This window comes from Eptatretus burgeri, chromosome 2 (genome assembly GCF_056783735.1).
Source record: "Eptatretus burgeri isolate ZD-2024b chromosome 2, Ebu_testis_v1, whole genome shotgun sequence".
Taxonomy (NCBI): domain Eukaryota; kingdom Metazoa; phylum Chordata; class Myxini; order Myxiniformes; family Myxinidae; genus Eptatretus; species Eptatretus burgeri.
In genome coordinates this window covers 143789914-143817318 of record NC_140962.1, presented here as the reverse complement: position 1 = coordinate 143817318, position 27405 = coordinate 143789914, and the positions used below count along the sequence as shown (strand labels likewise).

The window sequence follows — 27405 nt, the reverse complement described above, 5'->3', positions numbered from 1 at the left end:
CTGAAAGTCCCTGTCGTGTAATGACCTGATAGTCCCTGTAGTGTCCATCTTGTTTACCCCGTGTACCCCGCCCCACCCCTCTCCCTTCCACAGATCTCCTCATGTGTCTGTTCCCCACTGCTTTTTCCTTCCCTCTCCTGCACTTATCGTCTCCTGCTCCCCTTGTATGTTCTGTGTGTTAACTCTCATACGAGCCTCGACAGTACATACAAAAAAACAAACAAAGAAAAAAAAGTTAATTTTACCTTTCTGCTGGACATGCAATTTAAAGAGATAACTATGCTATTTTAAGCATCTTTATCCCACTCGGAGTCGTTTCCACAACAATATGTTCTCTGTCCTCTGTAAATTGAGAGACTCAACGTTTTAGTCAGCAACACAAATTCCTTGCATCTCCTGACTTTCGAATTCCTTGCATTCACTGACATCCACTGACCCATACAAACAGTACATCGAGGAGGGACAGGTTGAACGATCAATCACAGAGTTGTGGTACAAGACCTCATGACCACCAGGCAATCCTAACTGAAGGTTAACAGGCTGGTAGTTGAGTCTGCCAAATTCCCAATGACTCTTAAGAAGTACGTTATGTTTTATGTGCCATCATTACATGTCAGGTCGTACAGGGAGTGATCACGTGTCCATGTCGCTTGGTCCTTCCTCAGTGCATCGCTACTCACCTCTGCAGAAGTGGTGTACAGCCTGCGGCAAAGTCACAGTTTCATCCATGAGAGGTGAACTTGATTTTGCTGTGTGCCATGCCTCCAACATCTGCCTCCTGGCCCGGTTCAGGGTGGTAACCAAAGTGTTGACTATCACAAAAAGGGAGTGTGGCTGACCCCAAGACAGTGTTTGGCAATAGCAGACCTTTCAGGATGGTTGCACTCAAACACTTTACGATGTTCTTTAATGTGTTGGCCCAGAGTGCTGCCAAATTCCCTACACGAACCCAATCACCCACAAATCCAGTGCAGCATGAACTTTGGCAGCTCGGGCATGGACTGTGTTGTCTTCCAAAGTCGATGAAATTAAAGAAATTAGATTACACAAAATAAAGACCAAGTACTGCACCATAGCTCCAAGAATGAAGTCAGACATCACTCACACACACACACACACACACACACACACACACACACACACACACACACACACACACACACACACACACACACACACACACACACACACACACACACACACACACACGTACTTGCCAAAGCTATTTTATATGAAGTTATAACCTTAACCTAAAAGCAATTTACTCATTTCCCAACTGCCCGGATCAGCTGGGCCCCGTTTTTCAGAGGCTTCGATCCTTTCAGCCCAGAACCTCTCCAAACAGCGGATCCACAACCCTGATCGCAGGTCCACATCAGTAGACTCAACATCAATGGACCCACAACCTCAAAGTTGTGTCCAGACAGTCAGTCAACACAGCAATGCAACAATATCCTTATTCAAACTTATTAAATTATTACTTTTTATTTAAAGTAATGCTACATATGACTAACTTTAATCATACACCACTTTATATGATAATATATTGAGCGATAAACACTTCACCTTGTGGACATATCCATTACACCGCACCACCATCAAACCAGTCTGAAACTGTCAATCGAATATTCAAACTGTCATTAAAACCGATTTTATCATGCTGCACTGTGTATCCAAGCAACCACCAACAAATTATTTCAATGCTTGTTTATAATGAATTTGAAAAATAATATTTATTTATTCTGCCTGATCTTGGCTTAATGGTTAGGGTGGTGAGCTTAGGATCAAAGGATCCTGAGTTGAAATCCCACTCGGCTGTTGAATTAATACCAGGTTGGGTTGACTCTGCCTGTCATCCTTCGAAGCTCAGCAAAATGAGTGCTACCTTGCTGGTATACTGTGTCGGAGTGGTGACCTTCCCAGGATTGTGTCCAATATTTATTGTATTTTTATCTAAATACCTCCATTATTTCATACCATCGATAAATATATGTGTTTAATCAATAATATTAATTAAATAATTTCTCTCACTAAAATAATTAATTCATTATTATAATATCAAATGCAATGCAATCGGAACTTGTTTTCATGAAAACCAACCAAACTGAAATAAAGGTGATGATGGAGTCTAAAGACATTCTCCTGATATCTGATCAAACAATCAGTCAAAAATATCCTCTGTTTAACATGATGGAAAAAAACCTTCTCAGCATGTTCCACAAAATCATCCTTGATTAAACAAATTCTTGCAAATTTTAAGTAGCTCAGTTAAAAAGATATTGTAATCCATTTTAATTGGTACATTGCTACCTGGAAAGATGTGCAAGACTACCTGGAAACTGAAATAATCAACTTTATGACACACTTGGACTAAAGCCATTCTGTCAAACTCTAACCAACACATCCAGATATGCATCAACTGTACAATCATTTCACCCTCCTGTTTACAATCAGGCTATCTGGTTACATCTTGTGAATCTGCCATTCAAAAAAATTATCGTTAACCACACAAATATCATCTATATAACGACATGTATGAGATAATATTTTAGCTAATCCTAATTTTTTTTTATCCGTCATCAGTTTGTGCATGAATGAAAATTCACAGAAAATATGAAAAATGTCCACTAGTGGGTGGCTGCAATTCCTACTCATGGGAATACCCTCAACCTGTTGAAACATTATCCCACAAAAAAGACACAAAAGTGTTCAATAAAATAAAATTAACAACATCATTCAACTTCTGCTCATCAAAACAATGAAAACTTGAGTACTTCTTTTTCGAAAATGATGCTCGATCAAACCTGACACATAAAAACTTCTTAAAAGAGTTAAAAACCTTGTCCATCACTTTGAAGAGTGAATCCCTCACTCGGACTAAATCCAAATTTCTATGTAAAGTTGAAAAATCAAAAACTTCAACTGACTTGATATTGAGGCATCTAATCCCATCTAAGAACTCTAAAGAAGAATTAATACTCCAGAAATTGTTAATACCAGAATTCTTCTCAATTGCTAAACAATATTTCCTAAACTGTTCCCTAACAACTTGTAAGCCCGAGTTAACTATAACCAATAACTGTTTGGTGGAACACTGCCTGGCACCCGCTATAAACCCATACTTGTATGGGTACTTATGAAGCTTAGGGATCCAGAAAATCCGAGGAATACAAAGATTTACTTCTTTACATTTAATACCGAAATTATTAACTTAAACTTCCTGGTGCTCAGAGATAATATCTTGGAGTGACATGACAAGAACATATGTGCTATTTGCTACACTGGTGAAAGTAACCGAATCAATGCCTAACTCTTTTAATAAAACCTCCACATATAACTTTTTACAAACCACAACAAAAATATTAGCAGCCTTATCCGCTGGAACTATCATGTAGTTATCATGGAGATCCCAAATGCCTTTACGAACACTCGGCTTGTTCAACACTGGTTTCGACCGACCCAGTGAAAGCAAGCCTCGACTACTAAAAACATAAGCCTATTATCCAGGACTTCCACAACTCTGTTAAACCATGCATTAAGACTGTTGACACATAACTTAAACTTGGTGCACATTTTGTTAATAAAATTAGCGACAGAATCCACAATTGATGACCAAATGCAGCTCCAAGGTTGAGTTACTGGTTCCCTATATTTAGCTCCCATTTTCATCAGATCCCCAATTTCACTTTTACGAATTACATTGAAATCCCCAGAAACTACGTGTCCATAAGGACCAGATAAAAAAGGGGAAAACGAACATGCACAGTTTCCAAAATTTCCTTTACTAAATCTATTCTAAGAGTTTTAAGAAATTTACCATAATTGAATAAGGATTGTCCTGTGGTCTTAGTGAAAGTGAAATAAACCTTCAATGGGGTTCACTCCCAAACTTTATCTGGTAATAAACTCTCGACACTGGTATCCCTAGAAATAGAAAGAAACCGAAGCCTATCTAGCTACTTGCTGGAAAAAAAATCACAAACTAAGAAGTGTAGATCCAATCAACTTAGGAAGTAGACTTCTTCACCAGAACCCTGCTTCAAAAAGCTTCAATCAAAAACGAGCACATGTCATATGAACCTGCTAAACTCTGAAGAATATTAGCTAAGACTTGTTTGGAACATAAAAATCATGAAAAACCTTTCCTTCATAAAAAACCTTTAAGTTTATCAATTATCTCTGAAATTTCCAATTTTGGAGCTGTACGACACTGACTACGATACCCATGACCTCTGGGTCTCCTGATTGGATTAGCGAAATACTCATTCCCGAAAACATTACCTTGAGAAACCGACCCAGTACCTTGGACTCTGTCATTAAGGCCCAAGGATAGGTCACACAGTCTCCTGATCCAAAAGTCCTTTTTGCGTCCAAGCTTAACATTACACTCCTCTTTATTATCAAAATCATTAACATTAACAAAGTCTATAATTTGAATAGAACTACAACTAAAAACATGTCCAACTTCTTGTGTGTGTGTATATATATATATATATATATATATATATATATATATATATATATATATATATATATTTATATATATATATATATGTATATATATACATATATGTATATTTATATATATATATATATATATGTATATGTATATATATATATATACATATATACATATATACATATATATATATATACATATATACATACATATGTATATGTCTTAATACCAGATGGAACAGCAGACATATGTCCATTCAAACGTTGATGTAAACATTGAGAAATTTTACCAACATATTGCAATCCACAATCTTCCACAAGTGAGAAGATAAATAATGTACTTTGATTTACATCCCAACAAACATTCACAGTAAACAACAAAAATCGAACTTGTCACATGACAAACAAAGGTTTCACAAGGTCTAAAGACTTTACAACAGAAACATCTAGAAGAATTACACTTTTTAAAAACAGCTTTACAAACAACAAAAATGACAAACAATGTAATTCCCTTGCTGTTTTGTTGATAAAGAATTACTATTTGCTTTTGAGCACAATAATGAAGCATTGTTGAACTTGAGGCAGTGGTGAGGATGCAGTGAGGGCAAGCAGCGGTGAGGATGGTGTGAGAGCAGGTGGTAATGAGGTTGGGGAGAGGGCAGGTGGTGGTGCGATTGAAACACTTCGGAAACGATGTTGTTCAAGTGAAAATCATTTATATTTGCAATTTTTCTTGACATTATATTCCTCTTTACCTTACCTAGACTATAGGGCATGTAGTCAAAATCCCTTCAGAAAGTGCTTTTTGTGGTCTCCACATTGGAACTACATCTATTATGTCCTAAAATATAGGTATTGAATGTCTTATCAATATCCCCTTTGTTCCCACGCTCAAAAGTGGAGCATTAATTAGTAATTCCCACCTAAAAATAATGTGTCATACAAGTAATGTTTTTTAACGGGGTACTATAGGTCAAAAAGACCTGACAACATTCAAGAGGTATTATCTTGCCAATGTTTTGACAAATGATGCCATGTTTGGTATCAACATAATCATATAAGTGTCAAGTTTTAAGAAATACATTAATTAGCACAAGTCAAGGTCAATCTTGTTAGTGACCCAAGGTCAAATGTCAATGACCTTAAATTTGGGTGAAGGTAAAATTAAAAATTTGCTCATAATTTTGTACACATTTACAAATATCAGATCATGCTGTAACATCACCAAGTTGTTTATAGGTTGGCAAGCTGTGATCCAATGGAAAGTTTTTTGAAAAAAATATTTTGCATGTTGCCATGGCAACGGTTTGCCAAATTTTGTGATTTTATTCTTGCTGATGAACTATTCGGACGAACATAAATTCTGAACTAAAGATATTTTCCAAAAATGCTCTCATTAGATCACAGTACATAAAACAATCAACAATTGTGCCAATTTTCAAGGATGTAGCCCACTCACAACCTAAAAAAAAAATTACGATCAAATCACGAAAAGCTGAAAAATGATAGAAGCCGATAAAGATTCGCATCAAAATGGCCGACGTTACATTTTGCAGATCGAAGTAACGAATGTCTGTTTACATGTCAGCACATGCAGCTCAATGGGTGAATGCATTTAGACAATATTTAGATCAACAGATGGCAGTATTTTTTATTCAATAGGTAGCAGGACATGCTGTGAACATATAGAAACACTTACACTCTATTTAGAATTGCAAAACTTGCTTGAAAATAGGTGAAAAGGGGTTATTTTTAGACAAAAATTACAACCGGAAGTGGATTTTTTAACACTTCCGGTTTGTAAAAAATGAGACTAGGGTTGTTAAATTGCACTTAAAAAGTAATGTTTGGTAATTTTTTAGAGGAAAAATGTATGGATCCAACAAGATTAATATTGTATGGGTACAAAAAACAAAAAACAAAAAATATTCACCTACCATAGTCCCCCATTAAAAGGGAACGCGGGTGTTGCAAGTGAGAGCAACAGATATGCTGTTTAAAAATGGTTTCTTTACACAGTATTCCAGAGTTATAATCCCATGTAAGTTTACCTTACCATTAAAAAGATTCTTCCTCTTCAAAGTTTTCTTCATCGAAGCAGATATCTCCAACTTCATCCATTTCTTCTTCACTTTCTTCAGCATCGTCATCGCGTACATGCATGTTATCACAGTTCTTGCACTCGCACAGTTCGGTACAACATAGCCCCAAAGACACACAACACTGGTCATCTGCATCTGATGGTTTGCACTTGGACTTCTTGCAGGTGCAGCGTGATAGTTCAAGAATGCTCTGTTGAGCAGGTTGCATTTCCATCCAGTTTATTGAGAGGCTGCCATCGATCAATTTCCAACAATGTCCAGCTGGTGATGGGATATCTGGGTTATTGTCAAAGCTGCGCTTGCAAACAGCTGCCTGGAAGTTGGCTCGTTGTACATGTTTGATGAGGGCATCTTGGTTTGGTGGCATGACACTTTCGTTTCTTGTAGCCATCTAAAACATAAAATACCGTGCATCGTTGACATGACTGTACTCCTGCTGGCTGTAAAGCTTGCAAACGAAATCCTTCAGTAAAGAAACAAGCTCGTCTGTTACGGAGAAAGACTCGCCAAGCATTTGACACGCATGGGAAAAGGATTTCTTTTGGGTGAGAAGTTTGATAGCTTTTGTTTTCCCTTTGCCGTAAAAGGAACTTACAGAATCGCATCCTGTGAAACAGTGGAGACCTATGATGGCTTTTGCAATGTCATCTCCAAGCTCCTGCTGTATGGCCTGTAAGTCAATGGTACGTATATTCTCGTCTCTGCCAGTGTGGAAATACAACTGGGAACCCACAAGGTGCGATACAAGTGCCACACCAATAATAAACACGTCAGTTTCTGGGCTTTTGATGATGATGCTTCTGATGCCTTGGGTGCTGATGTAATGGGCATGTCGGAGCATCCTGGTGTCAGCCTCCTCTTGGGTGGAATGGAGCTGCGGTATTTCTTCAATGCTGATGGTACCATTTCTTGGTGTGATGGAATGACACATCTTGCCATGTGCAACATACAGTGTGATGCCCTTAAAGTTGTCCTCTCCACAAGTACTCCAATGATTGAACAAGAAGTGAACTAGCTGTTCCTTATTGAAGCTGTTTGCCAGATATTTCTTCCATTGTTTAGGTACAGGTTGGTCTGCCTTGGATATTTTAATCCTCTGGGAACCACTTTTTCCTCGTTTCCTCTCAGCACCCTTAATACTGATCGATGGATACGTGTTACAAAGTGTACAGAGTTGGAGGTACTACTTAGTGCCAGGTACACTAACTGTCTCAGAATTTTTTCTGCCAGTTGACCCATGCTTGCGGGCATTCCTTTTGAACTCATTTGCTGAAGCATGGCCATGCCATCAACTACCCATACGCCTCCCTTTGGTGGGTCCATGACATGGGAACTCTCAGGTACACTTTCTAGGTAGTGTAGCAGCCTCGCCTTGTTAGTTTTAACTAAGCATCCCTCATAAGTCGCAAGAGCTGGTGGATACGGGCTCAACGAGTATGTCATCATGCTTTTGAGATTCACTTTTTGTACTTTGCCAATGATGACCAGCCTTGCCAACAACTCACGATCACTTTTCAAAGTAACATCTTTCCCTTTAACCTTGATGGTTTGCTTGCTTGCATCTGAAAATGTTTTCAGTTTCATCTGCTTCAGCATTTTGTTCAGGTCTACATCATTACCTTGCAAGCGGCTTTTAGAAAAATTGACGAAAGCTTCATCGCCCTTTACTTTTGCGGTCATGAGGTCAGAATACACATCATCTGGTGCAATGACTCCAGATGACAAGTGAACCAGATCATTAGCATCCATTTCCGGGTCATTTTCGAAAGGATTCGTCATGCTCGTGATGGTACTCATTATGTTGTTTACGTCGTCTTCATCCCTAGTCATTCGACTGTTGGTAAGGTCTGCCCTTTTTGAAGATTTCTGCCTTTTGCCAGCCATCTCTTCACATTGTCTGGTTATTGAAGATATATGGAATCGATCTACTACATGTAAAAACAAAAGTCCCACATTTTACGATTCATGTAGACTACACAAATCACAACATTTGGGACTGACCTGACCCAATATCATAGGCCTCCCTACGTGATTGTACATGCAATTTTCTCATTTGTGATGTATTTGTAGGCTACTTTTAACCTTACCGGATGATTGGGTGACATTCTGATGCTTCTGTTTAGCAGTTTGGGCACGTTTTTGCTTGGTAGAATCAGTGAAATACCGGTAACACACTGCGTGGCAACCCCCAGTTTCAGGGACCGGCAATGCACTTCCACATGCGCTGCAGTGTAGACCATGATCGCGGACGAAAGACCTCGCTAAATTGGCCTGGTTTACCACCAAATCGCTCCAAATATCTACAGCACTCAAGAATGTTCTCCACTTTTTTCGTTAAATGGAACAATATCACCACCGGCACCTGGACCATGTGCATAACACCTATTTTTTTTTTTGTACACCAAATTTGACACCAACTGATGCCATTTTCACCGATACTTTTCACCAAACAGCATCTGTTTAGACACGTGACCCGCTATTCGCCGTACCGCAGCACTCTCGTACGATGTTGCTGATTGGCTCCTTTTCAAAAATGAAAAATCGCAGCAACGTTGATAAATGAAATGTACAATTTTATTGGATAAATATCGAGATCGTGATAATTATTTTACCGACGAAATATTAGTTATTCTAACCTAAAATTCAACAAAATGCTCCAACCGATGACGCGTGAATATGAACGAGAATTCATTAAAAAATATTTAACTCAATTATAAAATAAGTTTTATTTAGTTGGGAGATGGAGACCACAAGACAAGCTCTTAGGACCACATGCCCTATCGTCTAACCTGGATGTTCCATTATTAATTACCCTCCTTATAAAACCTCAGGTTTGTGTCACTCACTGTGTATTTTTTTCAAAAAGTTCCTGTTGACTTCAACAAGCATGTTCAAATTGTTCTCCTCCTTAAAGAAGTCCAACACTGTGCGTGGTGCCATCTTCAGATACTGAAAGTGCGACACCGACTCGAGCCTTGGCAAGAAAAGGAAAAACAACAATTCAGGAATGACAGGATATGACTGGAGGAAAAAGGTTCTGTAAAGTAATCTGCTTTTTTTAAACCTCAAGCATCCAAGTTGTCGGGAAAAAGAGTCAAAATATAAAATATATGGAATTCATTTTTGAACTGATCTTTTATTGAGAATACACATTTCAACTAATCTATGGATTGGGAAATGGGCAAAACAACTGGACTTTATAAATTTTTAATTCCTTCAGGGTTTAATGAGTGTCTCAGTTTCTCTCACCTAATATGGAATATCTAATCATCAAATCGGATCTCGGCGATATATTCTTGTGAATTTCATTTTTTGGAGGAGGAATGAAACTATTATCACAGGATGAATTAAAATATCTAATTTTTAAGCAAGAAAGGAGGAAAAAAAAAAAAACACAACAAAAACACACACGATGACCTGTGATGGACACCATCACAGTCCTACCTTTGTACGAGATCCTTAAATCCCTGAAAAAGAAGAAAGCAAAGCATTCGCTCAAGGTGAGTAAATCAGTTCCATTTTGCAAAAGCTTTCCTCAATTTGTATCAACAAGGCTAAAATTTATTTTCATTTTGCAAGCTGTATAATATACTCCCTTTATGTTAAATTTCCAATTCTCATTATTTCATATGCAGCCTGTGGGCTGCTGGTTGCATCATTGCTGGGAGCGTGGCCATGCTGCTGATGCAGTCAGTGCCCCCCTGTTCCCAGTAAACTGGTACTCATTTTGCTGATCTCGGAAGGATGACAGGCTGAGTCAACCTGGTATTATTTAACGGAGAGACAGGAAGTCAAACTCAAGACTTGAAGATTTTAAGCCAGCCATCTTATCCGTGAAGCCAACACCAGGCTTATTTTCCAATAACATAATTTTAAAACTCAACAGCATTCAGATGAATAGCATTGACCGTTTCAGAAGGAAATTGTGCAGTTGCATTTGGTAAAACAGCATTCATATTAACATTGCCACAGGCCACATGACACAACATTATCAAACGTACAATTAAATATATGACACAGATCACTGTGAATCTTAGCCATTAACTTCATAAACTACAACTGCTGTAAATTGGACCAATTCAAAACACACTCACAACATGAAAGTTTTGTTGTGCATAAAATCATTAGCCTGTGCTATCTGTGGTTTATCAAGTTTAAAACTGCAAGATAAACTTTTATATTGCCTGAAGCCAGCGCAACATTTCTCAAAATTTCAAGCAAATATATCAATTTAAATTATTTCATGGACTTTAAAAAGGTTAATTGTGTTCCACTCTTGGTTTCACTCAGAGCCAAAGCTCCAAGCTACTTCTATCACCCACCTCAACATCGGGCACCGGAAGTTGCATTTGTCTAATAAGAGGGCAATGTATGATCAATTCTATTTGCGAAATGAAATTTGGCATCAACATTATTCATGCTTGTTCTCCCGTCATTTCAAGAGTGATCGTTGAGCTTTTCAAATGCAGTGCGGGAAGTGGCTGCCATAAACGGGGGACAGACAAACACACAGACAGACAGACACTATGGTTCGCAATATATTTAAGATTGTGAGCATCGAGATGACAGCAAATTGATAAACCACACCCATTGCAAAGTTTCAGTACCACATGAAAGCCATGCTGTGATCATACTTGTAATTTCCCGTGAGTAATTCCTGGAGAAGATTCTTTAGTAGAATGCTTTGGAACACTAAGCAGTAGCATGACAACTGCAATGTATCACTGTTGTGGCACACAATCACTGTTACCCTGAAAAAAGTGTGATTAAACAATAATAACCAAGCTCTCTGACTTCATGCATGAAAGCTAGTCTGACAAGATTGTGCAGAGGTGGAATACTAATTTTGAGCAGTCTAGTCATGGTTTGATTCATGACCTAACATACTGTTGGATTGGTGCTTTGTAAGCAGGGAGTTGCATCACTGAGTGTCATCTCACAGATGGATGTTAAGCTGGGAGTCCCATCTGCAGCATTCGTTGATGAAGGCCAAATATCTCATGGTGTCTTTGGCAAAGAGCAAGTGAGTTATTCACCCACATTCTAGCCAACTCCACAAGAAGGTGGGAATAATTGATGTTATTACGTAACAACAGTAGTGACTTCATGCATGGTAGCTACACCTGTATATTATCTGGGCCTTCTTTGTTCTCGTTTATGAGGCTTTGTAAAGTACACTATACCATGAAATCAATGGACAATGCATTGGCCCAAACCTTCCCATGCAACAGGAGCTGAGTCTGACAAAAGTCCCATGCAAAAGTCCTACAATTTAATGCTTCAGCACCAACAAGGACTTCTGAACTTTACCAATTAAACTTTACTTTTGTAAAAGATTTCAAAGAAAGCACACCTGCATAAAATAAACGGCTTCCAACTCCTGGAGCGCTGTTTGCAGCAAGGATTCTGCTTCCAGCACAGACTTCAACTGCTGCTGTCGTTTCTCCATATTCTTCATAAGCAGAGAAAGTTTCTTGTTTTTCCTTTTGATCACCCGACTCATCAACAGATCCACAGTTTCATCCACAAGTTGGTACAACTCCCTTCGCCTCTCCTCCAGCCTGCCTTCAGTACTTTGACCTGTGTGCTGGAAGGAGTCATTATTTGAATTCACTCAAAAGTCAAGTCAACAATAAACTTTCAGAGAAATTGTCAAAACTAAAGAGTTCAATTAACTGTGCCTGGAGATCGTGAGGGCATCCATAAATGCCTGTGGAAGGAAACAATGAATTGGACACGGACACACTTATTATGTGAAATGTTGATTGGAATTTGACCACAGTTTACACGGTTTTGATGAGTGGAGATGAATTTTAACTTGTAAGCACTTTTTGTATAGAATTGTTTCAGGAAAGGAATAAATATTTTTGGGTTGAAAGAAATTTAAAAAAAGTTTCAAACATCCGTGTCGTGTCGGACGCCCAGCGTCTGTGTCGTGTCAGACGCCCATTCACACTCTGTGCCAGAGGTCTAATAAAAACCTCCATGATCCCTAGGCAAAAATGCTACAGTTCGAACTATAGCATATGAGAATTGTACTCTCATCTACTATTGTTGGTAACATGTCATACTACAGTAGGTTGCGGAGGATTACTACAAGAAAGGAATTCTATTTTTGCCTGGGGAATGACCGAAATGATGCTTGAATTCACTGCTTTCGTTTAACCACTCAACAATTTAAGATCCCCCAAGAACTGTTCAAATAAAGCCGAGAGCTTGCTCGCAAACGTAAAAGGCATGAAGGTGGGAAACTGTTTTTTTCCCAATGCAATGATTTATTAAATGTGTCCCTAACAATTTCTCAAACATGCATGGCCCAATTTTGTTCAAACTTGGCACACACACAGTAAATTATGGCATACACGTGTCCCTCACCTTATTTTGTGATCTGATGAAAGATGGCCGACTGGTAGACTGGTGGCAATTTTAGCTGTAAATAAATATGGGATAGCCCGTTAACTCCATACAACATAATTACTACAGCAATGGGGGCTGTGACATTTAATGTCTTTTTTACTTGTTTCTCTTGTACTTAAGTTTGAATGTTTTCCATTCTTCCCTGCGTCTGTCGACCGCTTGGTTCATTCCATCTATTATTTATTAGCGTCTTGTCCATACTTACTGCCATATACATTTTAATAAATCCTTTAAGTACTATCAGAAAAATATTCCCGCCTTTTGCCTTCTCACGCATGAGCAACTGCCATTCACAGCTTTATTTCGACAATGCTTGGGGGGATCGCAAGTTTTTAAGATATTTAATTCTGAATGCAGTAAATTCAAACATCGTTCTGATCATTTGTTGAGGTCATTTGACCTCTGGCACAGAGCGTCCATGTTAGCTGGGCCTCTGTCACGACAATACATTTCCAGATGTCAATTTCCATTCGTTGTAATCACATCAACTCCTTGATACTTCCTACCTGTGTCTGCTCAACCTCTTCCTGCAGCTGATCGAGTTGGGACTGCAGGTGCTGCTTTGATTTTGATACTTCAGGACACTTCGTTTTCAAAACATCCTGCACAGAAGGAAGAAGCACCAGTAAAGAAGAATTGTTGTGCACTGTTGTGGTGAAATGAAAAGACACAAACTGATTAAAAGTTTTTTTTTTGCAAAAAAACTCATCACCAATATTATTGATCATGGTGAAGAGTTAAAGGAAGTAGAGGTCTGGAGCTGGACCCCACTGTCAAATGATGTTGTTTGGGATTATGTAAGAGTTTCAATCAACCAGAAAACAGGATCTCAGTGGCCTGGTAGATAGATGGCTGGGAAGACTACCATGATTAAATAATTACATAAAATGGGAGATACACCTTGAGCATTTCAAATGTTCTATGAACGATATTCACAATCGTAAAGGAAATGTGAATGTTGGATTTAAAGAAACATTTTTTTAAATGGTAAAATATGCTATGTATTTACAGTTCAGTAATGCATTCAACATGTGAATGCAACCCATTAGGCAAATTATATCTGGATACTGCTTCTCCAGTATCTGGTGTCTTCAACTTGCCCTCCTTTGAGCATCACTCGTCTGCCTGGAAGTGGCAAACACAACTACAATTCACCCAACGGATGCAAAAACAGATCCTCTCAACTATAGAACAGTGAGGTTATGATCATACACCTGCAAAGTCATAGATTTCATAATTGCTGCCGATTCCAAGTCTTCTTCTTTCAAACAGCCTGATATCTGACCATCAGTTTGAATACTGTCACAGCCACAGCCACTCAACTAGGGGTATGCTGCTGCTTCCCTCTCTGCAATGGTCAATGGCGCTAAATTTCATGGAGGAGGTCAGGACCATGTCTCTGGCCATAATCGCAGGAATTTGACATAGTCTGACCTTCTGGGCTACTGAAAGGTCCCTGCCTGTGGCATACAAGGCCACATTCATATTTGGCGATGTCACCTTATCCACCTCTGCAGTCAATGCATAATTATCAAGGGAAGCCCTTGCTATTCTCATATATTAATGGAGGCTGGAGTGCCTAACGTTGATGCACTCCTGCACTGCTGGACAGAATAACAGGACATCAGGGGTGTGTTCAGTTACCAAGAAGCCAGCTGGCGCTTGCCAAGCTTGCCGTTCCTTATCAATGGTTTTGAATGGAGACTTGCTTGAGTGCTGTAGACACTTGGAGAGCGCTCTACAAGAAACTTGGTAACTGAACACATCCCTGGATGTTATTGCTAAAAAAAAAAAAATTCCTGGAAGTTATACAACACAAGATAGAATCCCCACCCCCACCCCTTACCGCTCCTATGGATAGATAGATATAGATATAGATATAGATATAGATATAGAGATAGAGATAGAGATAGAGAGAGAGAGAATTAAATTATCAAAAGAAGTTGGTAAATCAGAATAAGTAATACCATAAACTTCGAGTTAATATGTGCCACAGACCTGAATACAGTTGGACAGACAAGCAAAGAGGATGAGAAAAATAAGAATACCTGAGTTGGATAATGTCAGACCTGAGCATTACCTATTGGTGTTTAATCAAGGTGGCAGTTTGTATCCTTGAGCAGGAACTTTCACAACAATTGTGTGCATTTGAAATGTACCTATGACGGCAAGGTGAACATTACAGGAAGGATGGAGGGCACGTAGAACCTGCATGTCTCTTTATGCAACACATCAAAATGCTGTTCAGACTCCATTATTCTTGAGCATAGCTTGACACAAAAGCCCCCAAACTCATCATCCGAGCTCAGGGTCATGAACATTCGGCCTAGTGCTAGAAGCAATCCGAACACAAAAGTTATTTGGGGAGGGATCGTTCACCTTCCTTTTTACGTGCCAAATGAACGACTCCGCTGTTTTGTTAGTTGGTAACCTTAAAGGCTAAATTTTTTTTTTAATCTTTTTTTTTTTACCCTTTTCTCTTTCTTCGGCCAAATGATCTAAAACAGCAAAACTAAAGTTCCTCTTTCCACAAAACAGCTGAAATTTGTGGAGCATATTCTGCCACCCAGACAACACAAGCCAATGTGGAGATTGTCTCTCAGGAAATTGACTAAACTTAAATGATTGCAGAAGTTTAAAAATCAAAACCATATGCGTTTGTAATTCATCAATTAATTTCACCTTTTGAGACTATTCGTTCGACTTGCTTTCGAAAAAGAATGGTTCTGAAACACCAGGAAGTGAAATGCTGTTTTCTTTAAAACGCAGCCTGTGGCTGCTGGTTGTATTATTGTATTATTTCTGAAAGCACAGCTGTGCCACTAATGCAGTGCCCCTGTTATCAATAAGCTTAAACTCATTTTGACAACCACAGAAGGATGGCAGGCTGAGTCAACCCACCTGGTGTTAATTAAACAGGTGCTTAAACTCAAGACCTAAAGATCTTAAGACAACCACCTTAACATTAAAGCCAACACTAGGTTTAAGAAATAAAATCGTATGATTACAATACGTACCAAAAACTTTTTTTCACTTATTTACTTGCCTTGAGCTCAGCATGAACAGTTTCCAAAGTGACAACATCGTGGTTCTTGTGTTTTCCATCCTTGCACATCTGGCACATCAGGCACATCATGGTTTTATCATCGTTGCAATACAGTTGTATTGGCTTCCCATGGTTGGCACATATCAGCTCCTCCAACTTTACTTCCGGGTTAACCACTTTGTGCCCTTTGTGTTGATGAGGCTTCATGTGTATCTCGCAGCACAGGATATCACAGGGTACACACCGCCTGGCTGCCATTCGAAAACAAACCTCACAGTGATGCTCAACATGCACATCTTGTTGGACATCAACCCCAGATTGAACTGCTTTCATTGTCAACTTCATCCGTTCGACCATGCCGGCAAGGATCACATTCTTTTTGAATTTTGGCTTTTGAGGAAAAACTTTACGGCAATTTGGACAAACACAGGCTGTGCCTTGTTTCCTGCTTTCCCAGTATTTCTCCAAACAGGCACAGCAAAAAGAATGGCCGCATGGCAGAGTAATGGGATACTTGTAGAGATCATAGCACACAATGCATTGAAGTTCATCTGAACAAACTCCAATCATCGAAGGAGAAGCCATTTCTTTGGAGAAAAGAAGGATGTGGAGCAGAGTTGAGGCCTGCACATAAAGAGGGTTAGTGAGGAAAACAAACAGAAGTAAAAACTTTTAATGACTCAATTTTCAGGATTGGCCTTCTGGTTTCATGGATTCTGAGCTAAGAATGCAGAACAAGACAATCTCTATTTTTACAAGTATGTTGATCGTCTCCGTTTGTTTGTCTGTCCGCTCACCTCCTCAACCATCGGTGAACTCAATCACATATTAATTTTGAGGTCAACAAAGACCAAAAGGTCAACATAGGCCAAGTTTCTAAAATCCTCAATTTTAAAGAGCATTTGCATATCAGGTCACTGAATTCAACGACCTACTAATTTTGTGGTGAACATAAACATGTGGTAAAAAGGTCGACATAGGCCAATTTGGGTGAAATTTTCTGAAATCCTAAATTTTCATCCGATTCAGTTGGAATTTGAAAAGCATTTGCATGTCAGATCACTGAATTCAACCACCTATTATTTTTGTGGTCACCACTTGTGAAAAGGTCAACATAAACCAAAAGGTCAGCATCAGCCAAATTTCTAAAATCATCAATTTTAATCCAACTAACTTGAAATTTGAAGAACATTTGCATATCAGGTCACTGAATTCAGCCACTTATAAATTTTGAGGTAAATAGGACAAAAGGTCAATTTGGGCCAAAATTTCTAAAATCCTTAATTTTCTTCCGATTGACTTGAAATTTGAAGAGCATTTTCATGTCAGGTCACTGAATTCAACTACCAATTAATTTTTAATTAAATGTCAAAGGGCAAGGTCAACACAGGACTAATTTCTAAAATTGATAGGGCCAAAAACTAAATATAACACTATATCTCAAAAAGTTGTGGATGAGTTATGACAAAACAAGGTGAATGAGTTGGATAGGTGACAAGAACAAGCAGATTGGATTTTGGTTCGGATCCAGCCCATCAGTGATACATCAGGATACAAAACGTGAACTGTTCCACCTGGCAGAGGTATGCGCTCTATTGAGTGCCATTCTACTATGTGCTGTTTTGCCAAGTTGTCACTCTATGAGTGATTTTTCATTTTTGCTGTTGTTAGCCCCCCCTCCGCACAGTGAAAGACGGGGTTTCGCGAGCGTGTATATCCAGGCCATAATTTTTTCCCCCCATTTGAGCTTTTGTCATCAAATTTTAAACAAACCGTTATGATGAGACTATGGAGAACACAAATTGATAATTGGTTCAAAATGTCAAAGGGCAAAGTCACAGAAGGAAAAAAAAGGCTTAATTAGCCCATCCGCCACGCAGCATTCAAATGGCTGTGTTTTGTAATCGCTTCACCGTTTCTTTATTTACCATTTCAGCATTTGTCATCAAATTTGCAACAAACAAATAATTTATGAAAATATGAAGAACACTAGTTAATAAATTTTACCCTTTTTTTTAGTTGTTATTTTTGTCAAGTTTATGTTTTGTACAAAGCGGACATGGACGGGCTTTGTATTTTGAGATGCTTTCTTGTTTTTCATATTATTTCATGATTGTGTGGAAGCTGTAGTTATATTTCAGAGTGTATCTAAGGCTAACTCATCTTTCTCTGCAAGTCAAGTTGTTTCGTGAGTGTAACCATGGTTGGGAAACACGTTAAAAGAGATCGAGTAAATTGGGCACCAATAGGAAAATAGGATAATAAGAGGAGAATAAACGGTGCAATACAATGTTTTCAGAATGTATTCACACCCCTCGACTTTTGTCACTTTTTGTTGTTACAGCCTGAATTTAAAATGGGTTAAATTAAAAAAAATTGGCACCAATCTGCACAAAATACCCCAAAGTAACAAAGTGAAAACATGTTTTTGGAAATTTTTGCAAATTTATTGAAAACGGAATACAGAAATATCTAATTTACATAAGTATTCAACACCCTGAGTCAATATACTTTGTAGAAGCACCTTTGGCAGTGATCACAGCTTTGAGTCTTCTTGGGTATGTTTGTAACAGCTTTACATATCTAGATTTGAGGATTTTCTTCCATTCTTCTTTGCTGATTTGCTCAAGCTCTTTCAAGTTGGATCGAGAGCGTCAGTGAACAGAAATCTTCAGGTCTTTCCACAGATTCTCAACGGGAATCAAGCCTTGACTTTGGTTGTACCACTCATGGACTTTCACGTTCTTGTTCTGAAGCCACTCCAGTGTTGCTTTGGCTGTATGCTTGGGGTCATTGTCCTGTTGGAATGTAAATCATCACCACAGTCAAAGGTCTTTTGCACTCTGAAGCAGGTTCTCCTCAAGGATTTGTCTGTATTTGGCTCCACTCATTGTTCTCTCTATCCTGACAAGTCTCCTAGTCCCTGCCATTGAAAAGCATCCCCAGAGCATGATGCTGCCACCACCATGCTTCACGGAAGGGATGGTGTTATACGAGTGATGAGCTGTGCTCAGTTTCTGCCAGGCGTAGTGCTTTGTATTCAGGACAGTGTTTAATTTTCATCTCATCAGACCACAGAATCATTTGCCTCATTCTCTCAAAGTCCTTCCCGTGCCTTTGTGCAAACTCCAGGAATGCTGTCATGTTCCATTTTCTCAGGAATGGCTTCCATCTGGCCACTCTCCCATAAAGCCTAGATTTGTGAAGTGCTGCAGAGATTGTTGTCCTTCCAGCAGGTTCTTCTATCTCAGCCAAGGAACACTGTAGCTCTGTAAGAGTGGCCATTGGGTTCTTGTTCACCTCCCTGACCAAGGTCATTCTTTCTCAGTTGCTCAGTTTGGTCAGATGGCCAGCCCTAGGAAGAGTCTGGGAAGTTCTATATTCTTTCCATTTCTTAGTAATGGAGCTCACTGTGCTCTTGGGAATTTTCAACGCTCTAGAAATTGTTTTATACTCTTTCCAAGATCTATGCATCCTCACAATTCTATCTCGGAGTTCTACGGACAGTTTTTTTTGGAATTCACGGTCGAGTTTCTGCTCTGACATGCATGGTCAACTGTGTGACCTCATATAGAAAGGTGTGTTTGTTTCTAAATGATGTTATTTCTTTCTAAGTCATGTCAAATGAATTGAATTGGCCATTGGTGGACTCCAATCAAGTTGTGGAGCCATATCATGGATGATCAAAGGATTTTGGATGCACCCGAGCTCAATTTGGAGCATCATAACAAAAGGGTTGAACACTTATTGACGCATGACATTTCAGCTTTTCATTTTTAATTGATTTGTAAAAACTTCGAGAAAAAAAACAAATTCCACTTTGACATTATGGGGTATTATGTGTAGATCAGGGCCAAAAAACATCAATTTGATCCATTTTAAATTCAGGCTGTAACACCGCAAAATGTGAATACTTTCTGAAGGCACTGTAAATGTTTAATGTGGGTCTATCAGGTATAGTGTCACATATAGCTCACAAACAGATATCAGAGGACAGTCTTTGCTCTAACGCATGTAGGGTGGCTACTAATGGAACTAACGAAGACCGGATGCTCCCCTGCCGCCCCTTATGCACACAAGTAAAAATGATCACCTGAAGCTTGGGTCGATATAGTTTTTAAAAATAGCACCGCAAAGTGGGCGTAACCCCTCAGCCCCTTGACGCAAACCAATTTCAAGATGGTGGCCATATTGAAAATCGCAGCATGCCCTTTTTCGAAAGGAACCTTCCTCTACTCAACCTCAACACACCCAGCAAAAATGGATTTAATCGGACAAGGCGTTTTCCTCGAAATTGATGGAAACCAATTTCAACATGGCTGCCATGGCGGCCACAGTGAAAATCGCAGCATGTCCATTTTGGAAAGGAACCTTACTCTACTCAACCCCATTATATCTCGCCAGAATAAAATCAATGTATGAAGCCGTTCTTAAGTTATTGCCCAGAAACCAAATTCAAGATGGCTGCTCCAGCCGCCATATTGGATATCGGATTGCGCTGAATATCGAAAGGAACCTTCCTCTAAACACCCCCATTATAGCACACAAAAATGAAATCAATAAGTCAAGCTGTTCTCAAACCTTCCTCTAAACACCCCCATTATATCACACAAAAATGAAATCAATAAGTCAAGCCGAAAGTTATTGTCCGGAAACCAAATTCAAGATAGCTGCCCTAGCTACCATATTGGATATCTGATTGTGCTGTATATCAAAAGGAACCTTCCTCTACCCAGCCCCAACACACACTGAAAAAAATAGATTTAATCGGTCAAGGTGTTCTCGAAATCGACGGAAACCAATTTCAAGATGGCTGCCATGGAGGCAACATTGAAAAATCGCAGCGTGCCCATTTTCGAAAGGAACCTTCCTCTACTCAACCCCAACACACACTGCAAAAATGGATTTAATCGGTCAAGGTGTTCTCGAAAATGACGGAAACCAAAAGTTGACAGACGCCCGGACAACGCCGATGACGACAATACCCCTTAGCCAATTCAGGCTGAGGGGTAAAAAGCATTGCAATTGTATTTGCACACTGTGAATTACTTTTTTGATTAAATTGAATTAATAATCTGTATCTATATGTTGTTTTTCTATGTACAGGGGGCTGCAAAAGTAGGTATACAGTAATGAATTATGAATTATTAAATGAATCCAAGCACGACTATTATAATACTGGTAATACTGGTATAATCCTTACTGTATACCTACTTTTGCAGCCCCCTGTATATAATGGAGCAAATGATTTTGTGTCCACTCTATAACCAAGCTATAATCAGCAAGCCTGACACCACCCACAATTGTAATCTGAAAAAAATAAAATCATATGTCTGCCATTTTGGTACTACGCTTGGCCGAAGACAAAGCAAGCTGTTCACCACCATCTCAGATCATCGCAAACTCGCAAACTACCCCACACACAAATTTTGCTTGTTTCTATCTTGTCCACCCCTTGTGTTCTCCCCTACCCCTGATCGTTACCCACATCCCATGTTTGTCTGTCTCCATCTATTTTCTCCCTCCACCCTGCTGTTGGCATTCCCCCCCCCCCCTTCTCTTTCTGCTGTTCCTTTTGTTGTTTTGCGTCCTGATCCATTCTGTGTTCGAGCTCTTCCACAAGCCTCGACGATGTAGGCAAAAATAAATTAAAAAATGACATCTTCAGAAGTGTCATTCAAAATCGCCATGCCCTCCGTGTGAGCTTTCCGTTCAATGTAAAACAACCTAAGCAACTGTTAAGAGGATCACCAAATCACGAAAGGTTGGAGCCGTTAGGTGTCGTGGGCTTTGTGGAGGCATCAGTATATATAGGCCTCAGGATTTAGGCCTTAGGCTGCAGGTCTCCGGTGTTAGCCTATGGCCCAGTGCATTTGGATTTATCCGAGCTATATAAACACACTGTATTACATATGCACATAAGCAGAAGGCACGTTTTTGCTTCATGTACGTAACTCGGGTTATTTTTTTTATTTTCAGGAGCAATCAAGGCAGTGGTCTGTTGCCTACACACTGCCAAAATAAAGGGACGCTTCAGAAGAACACGTTGCATGCTTGGAACAAGATCACCTGTAGGGCAGGTACTCTGCTAATTATAAGAACTATAAATAATATATCAATAAAAACAATTCAAGCATTAGCTTGCCTTTCACCAAGCCTGGATGCGCTATTGCGCTTTGGCCAGGACAGGGATAATAGTGTTACGGTTGTGGGGGTAGATGGAGGAATTTCATAACAAAGTTAGGATTTCAAAGAGTTGCTTGGTCCGTGGACATGTAGGAGATGTCTCGATGTAAATTAAGTAGGGACACTGTGAGCTTAACTTACTTGTCACCACAAGGTCAGGTTATCCTGTTATCCTGTCAGGTCAGGTTCGATCTGTGACCTGCTACAGGTACCATGTAAACCTGTACTAACCTGTTCCATGGTCGGGTTGGCGGCGACTAAACCGTCTCCCCCACCAGGTTTTCTGGTGAGGAGGGTGTTTGGATATGGACACCCAGCAGGATTAAAAACAAAACCTGTCAAAGGGCGGAGGAGCTCCTTGTGAGCCAACGGCCATCCATATCTAGTGCCCAACTGTGTCTGCGGACATCCTCCTGCAGTTGGGTCACTTCTTATTAGGAGGTTGGTGGCAGGATTTGCACTCCGGCCACCGTAAAACCCTTCATTCCGCAAAACACAAAAACGCAAAAAAAATCTGAAAACCAACTCCGTGGGAGTACCTCCTGTGCAGCCTCCCTTCGCAGGGCAGCTCACCGGATGACGGGATTGGGGCAAAGCCTTCGGGACTCCCAATCTTTGATGATAGGAGGGAAACCACGGGGTAACATTCCTGGGTCAGATTGCGGGAGAGTGTGTCGGAGTGGTGCTGAGGTGTCGTCCACCAGACGGCGGTCTCCTTGGGTTAACCTGAGGCGGTCCCTTCGGGTGGGTGCCTGGAATGTCCTATCCCGAAGAGAGGATGATCACCTGTCTCTGTTATCATCTGAGCTCAAGCGTTTGGACATCGGGATTGCAGCTCTCTCTGAGGTTCAGAGACCGGATTGCGGCGAGATAATGGTGGGTGGTTACACCTACTATTGGTCTTGTCACGCTGATGGTTACCATACCCAAGGAGTTGCTGTAGCTGTGTCCAATAAGCTGACCCCAATGATAATTGAGGTAACACCGGTCAACAAGCGTATTATGAGATTAAGGATTCGCCACTCCTTAGGTGTCATTTCCCTGGTCTCTGTTTATGCTCCGACTGAGGCGAGTGATCTCACCGTGAAGGACACATTCTACGCCACACTCGAGTCTGTGGTTGATCAGTGCCCCAGACGAGATACACTTCTCATCTTGGGGGATTTCAATGCATCGACTGGAACTGATAGGGATGGTTATGAGGTGTGTGTTGGTCCCCATGGGTCAGGAACTATGAACCAGAATAGCACTAAGTTCCTTGACTTTGCAAGAAGTCATGGACTTAGGGTGGCTGGTTCATGGTTTCAGTGCCCACAAGCTCATCGCTGGACTTGGTATTCCAACGCTGGCGGTGTGGCAAAGGAGATTGACCATGTCCTCATTGACGGTCGTTGGAGGATGATCCAGAACTGCAGGGTCTACCGGAGTGCTCAGTTCCTCAATACTGACCACAGGCTTGTTGTAGCAACTCTAAAGCTGCACCTTAAATCCTGGAGAATGGTACCATCCCAGCCTAGGCTGGATGTTGCCAAGCTCAGGGAGGAGAGAGTAGATGAGGAGTTTGCGAACAGGCTGAGTGGACACTTGGGGGGTCTGGGTGCTTTGGGGGGTCCTGAAGAGTTGTGGAGCGCCTTCAAGACCACCATCCTTGATGTTGCCGGTGGATGTCTTGGAACTCACCGCAGGGCAAAGAAGAATTTTGTCTCTCAAGGGACACTGGATACCATTGACCAGAGTCGCAGGGCCAGGCTGAATGGCAGATCTGAGCTGTTCAGGGAGCTGAGGCGTAAAACTGTACGTGCACTGAGGGTGGACAAGGAGGCCTATGTGCGAGGAATCTGTGAGGGGGTAGAGCATCACCTGTGGACAGGTGATTCTCGTCCCGCTTACAGGGGAATTCGCGCATTACGTTCATCCAAGCCCATCCCTCGGAGCACTGCAGTTCGAGCAGAGAGTGGTAGGCTCTTGACAGAGGAGTCTGAAGTGAAGGCCTGCTGGGGCGGTTACTTTGAGCGGTTGTACCAGGCTGATCCCCCAGCTGTCGAGTTGGACGTCAAGGGTGTTACAATCCCTGTTGCTGACCCTCGAATCAACTGTGGTCCACCTTCACTTGTGGAAACACGGGCTGCGGTGAACCAGTTGAAACGGGGCAAAGCTCCAGGGATCTGTGGCATCCATGCCGAACTTCAAGGCTGGTGGAAATGCTGCACTCGTGTCGCTGCATGCAGTTTTGTGCTCTGCCTGGAACACAGGCATCATCCCAACTGACTGGAAGAGGGGCCTTGTTGTCCCTCTCTGGAAAGGGAAGGGTGATCGCCAAGACTGCAACAACTACCGAGGGGTGACGCTGCTCTCAGTGCCGAGCAAGGTCTTTGCTCGGATAATTCTTGATAGGGTTCGCCACCATCTGCTTGATCACCAGCGTCCAGAGCAGTCAGGCTTTACACCAAAGAGGTCAACGATAGACCGTATCCTTGCACTTCGTGTCCTCACCGAACGCAGACGAGAGTTTCGGCGGGGGCTGCTTGCAGCCTATGTTGATCTCTGTAAAGCGCTCGATTCAGTGAATCGGGATGTCCTCTGGAGGATCCTTGGTCTTCGTGGGGTGCCACCAAAACTGATCGATCTGATGTCTGAACTTTGCTCTGGTACTGAGAGTGCTGTGAAGTGTGGTGGTACCATCTCTGACTTATTTCCAGTTATAACTGGAGTTCGTCAGAGATGTGTACTTGCCCCCACACTTCTCAGCACTTGTATGGACTGGATTTTAGGGAGGATGTTGGAGAGATCAAGTTGCGGTGCATCGTTTGGGAATGTCAAGATCTCGGACCTTGATTTTGCAGATGATGCAGTCATCTTTGCGGAGACTCTAGACATCCTCTTGGGGGCCCTCGAGGTGCTGAATGAGGAGTCGGAGCCATTGGGATTACGGGTTTCTTGGGTCAAAACTAAGATCCAGGCTTTCGGTGACATCTTGGATGCTGCTGTCCTGTCTGTGTCTGTTTGTGGTGAGGATGTTGAGATCGTGGAGAGATTCACTTACCTTGGCAGTGATATTCATGTCTCTGCTGGCTGCGAGTCAGAGGTCAATAGACGTCTGGGTCGGGCCTGGGGAGTCATGGATTCACTGGATCATGGGGTGTGGCGCTGCCGGTACCTGTGCGGGAGGACGAAAGTCCGAGTCTTCAGGTCCTTGGTACTTCCAGTCTTGCTCTATGGGTGCGAGACTTGGACTCTGACCAAGGATCTGAGATGGAGACTTAATTCCTTTTGTACCAGGTCTCTTCGGAGAATCCTTGGCTATCGCTGGTCGGATTTTGTGTCCAACGAGCGGTTGCTGAGAGAGACTCGGATGAGATTTGTTACCTGCATAGTCCGTGAGCGTCAGTTGCGGCTGTATGGACATGTGGCTCGTTTTCCCTGCGCTGATCCTGCTCACCAGATTCTCTCAGCGAGGAGTCTCATGAGTGGAGGAGGCCAGTGGGCCGACCACGTGCCTCATGGTTGCAACAGGTTGACCATCATCTCAAGGAGATGGGGATGGGCCTGGCATCTGCCTGGGGGATGGCCAGACGGAGGCCCCTGGTGTACCGGCGGAAAGTGGACGCAGCGACGCGCTGTTCTGGCACATGCTCCCATACCTGACCTGACCTGACCACAAGGGGGGTGGTGCTGTGTTAATTAGATAGGAATTAAGGCCAAGTTCCCCCAGGATATAATTGCTCCTTGTGACCTTCCCCTACGTTTTTGTATTTACAAGCCAGCAATGAAAGAAATGTGGTTTTATACCAACAACAACCGTAACCACAAGCAAGCCAAACGTGCCGAGCAGGCAGAAGCCCCGCCTTCCCAGGTTTCGTGCCAACAAGGCACGCCCGGAGGTGGATGATTGATGGGCGTTATGTCAGAAGGGAGAGGTTTTTGGTTTGATTGGTTGGAGTTCGTAAGGGTGTAAGGGACGCACACAGTTGAGAGACGACGGAGCTCGGAGATGGCGTGTATCAGGGCATTACGGCTGGATTGCCTTTGACTCATGATGCACGAGACGGACCTCAAAGCCTCATGTGTCACCGAAGGGAGGGGCGCCGTTCTGCAGAGAACAGCATGGGCAAGCGCGATCGACGAGGAAGCCGCACGGTGGTTGGTGAGCCCTGTAGTTGAATATCGCCTCACAAATTTCCTCACGTACGTTTCCCGCCCAGAGAACGGCTCGGCGCCAATTATTGGTGCGTCTTCCCACGCAAGATGAAGCGCCTCAATACCAGAGTTCAGTAAAGACCATCTCTGGACAAAGCTAAGTGCCAGAATAAGGGAGGATTTTCTTTTGTTCATTTTCCCCTTGTCTGTATTTAAGTCCATGTGTTGAGGTTCCTCGACTTTAGATCTTAATTTACTTCACATGATATTATTACATTTATAATTATACCCTTCTATATTTGTCTATTGTTAATAAATACCTGTTTATTTTAAGTTGCTGAGTCCGTGCATCTGTTGTGGATTAGAGTATATACCCCTTTTGCTGTGCTTCCGTCACTCCGCCAGTGCCACTCTACCCTTCCCGTACGCGCTATAATCTCTGAGGATCACGTGTCCGCCTCCTAAAGGAAACCACTCGGCGATCCAGGCCTGGTCAGTGTTATCCACCCGACAACCACAATTTGGTCGGGGGGATTAATCTTAACCGCTCAGACCCGTGCCAATATGCTACTTATTATAATTGCCAAATGATACTACGATTATTATTATTGTTGTTAACATTATTTATTTTAATTAATATATGTTTTGCTGGTGTTTTCATTCTTTTTGTTATTAGAATGCCATGTCGTGGAAGGACACATTAAGCCGCTCCATTCGCCTTAACATGGCATTCATGTAAAACATGGTAATTCTTCTGGGTTCTTTGTAGTCAATTAGCCTAATCAACTCAGTATATCATGACTATTATTTTGGTGTATCATATTCCACATCGGAAAGCTCTAGGAGAACTCCACAAAAAATGACACACACACTTATAGTCCCAATAGGTAGGGGAGGTAGAGGAAGGAGAGCATTTCGGGGCAAATTACCATAACATTGTGTGTGCAAGGATTCTGTTGAGGGTTAGAGTTCAGGATAGTAGGGTAAAGCTGTGAGATTTCAGGAAGGCAAACCTTGAGGGTATGAGGAGAGAGTTGGATGATGCAGATTGGGAGAAGC

At 41.3% G+C, this 27405-nt stretch overlaps 1 protein-coding gene and 1 pseudogene across 1 annotated transcript in view; both read right to left on the bottom strand.

Moving 5' to 3' along the window:
* Positions 1-27405, bottom strand: part of LOC147033399 (E3 ubiquitin-protein ligase TRIM7-like) — a 67044-nt gene that overhangs the window by 35117 nt on the left and 4522 nt on the right. The window contains exons 2-6 of the mRNA XM_085854214.1: positions 16024-16647; positions 13484-13579; positions 11914-12147; positions 10005-10027; positions 9407-9534 (exon numbers count right to left, since the gene is read on the bottom strand). Of these exons, the coding sequence (XP_085710340.1) occupies positions 9407-9534; positions 10005-10027; positions 11914-12147; positions 13484-13579; positions 16024-16647 (1105 nt within the window). The remainder of the gene's footprint in view (positions 1-9406; positions 9535-10004; positions 10028-11913; positions 12148-13483; positions 13580-16023; positions 16648-27405) is intronic.
* On the bottom strand, positions 4720-9394 carry LOC147033400 (uncharacterized; annotated as a pseudogene).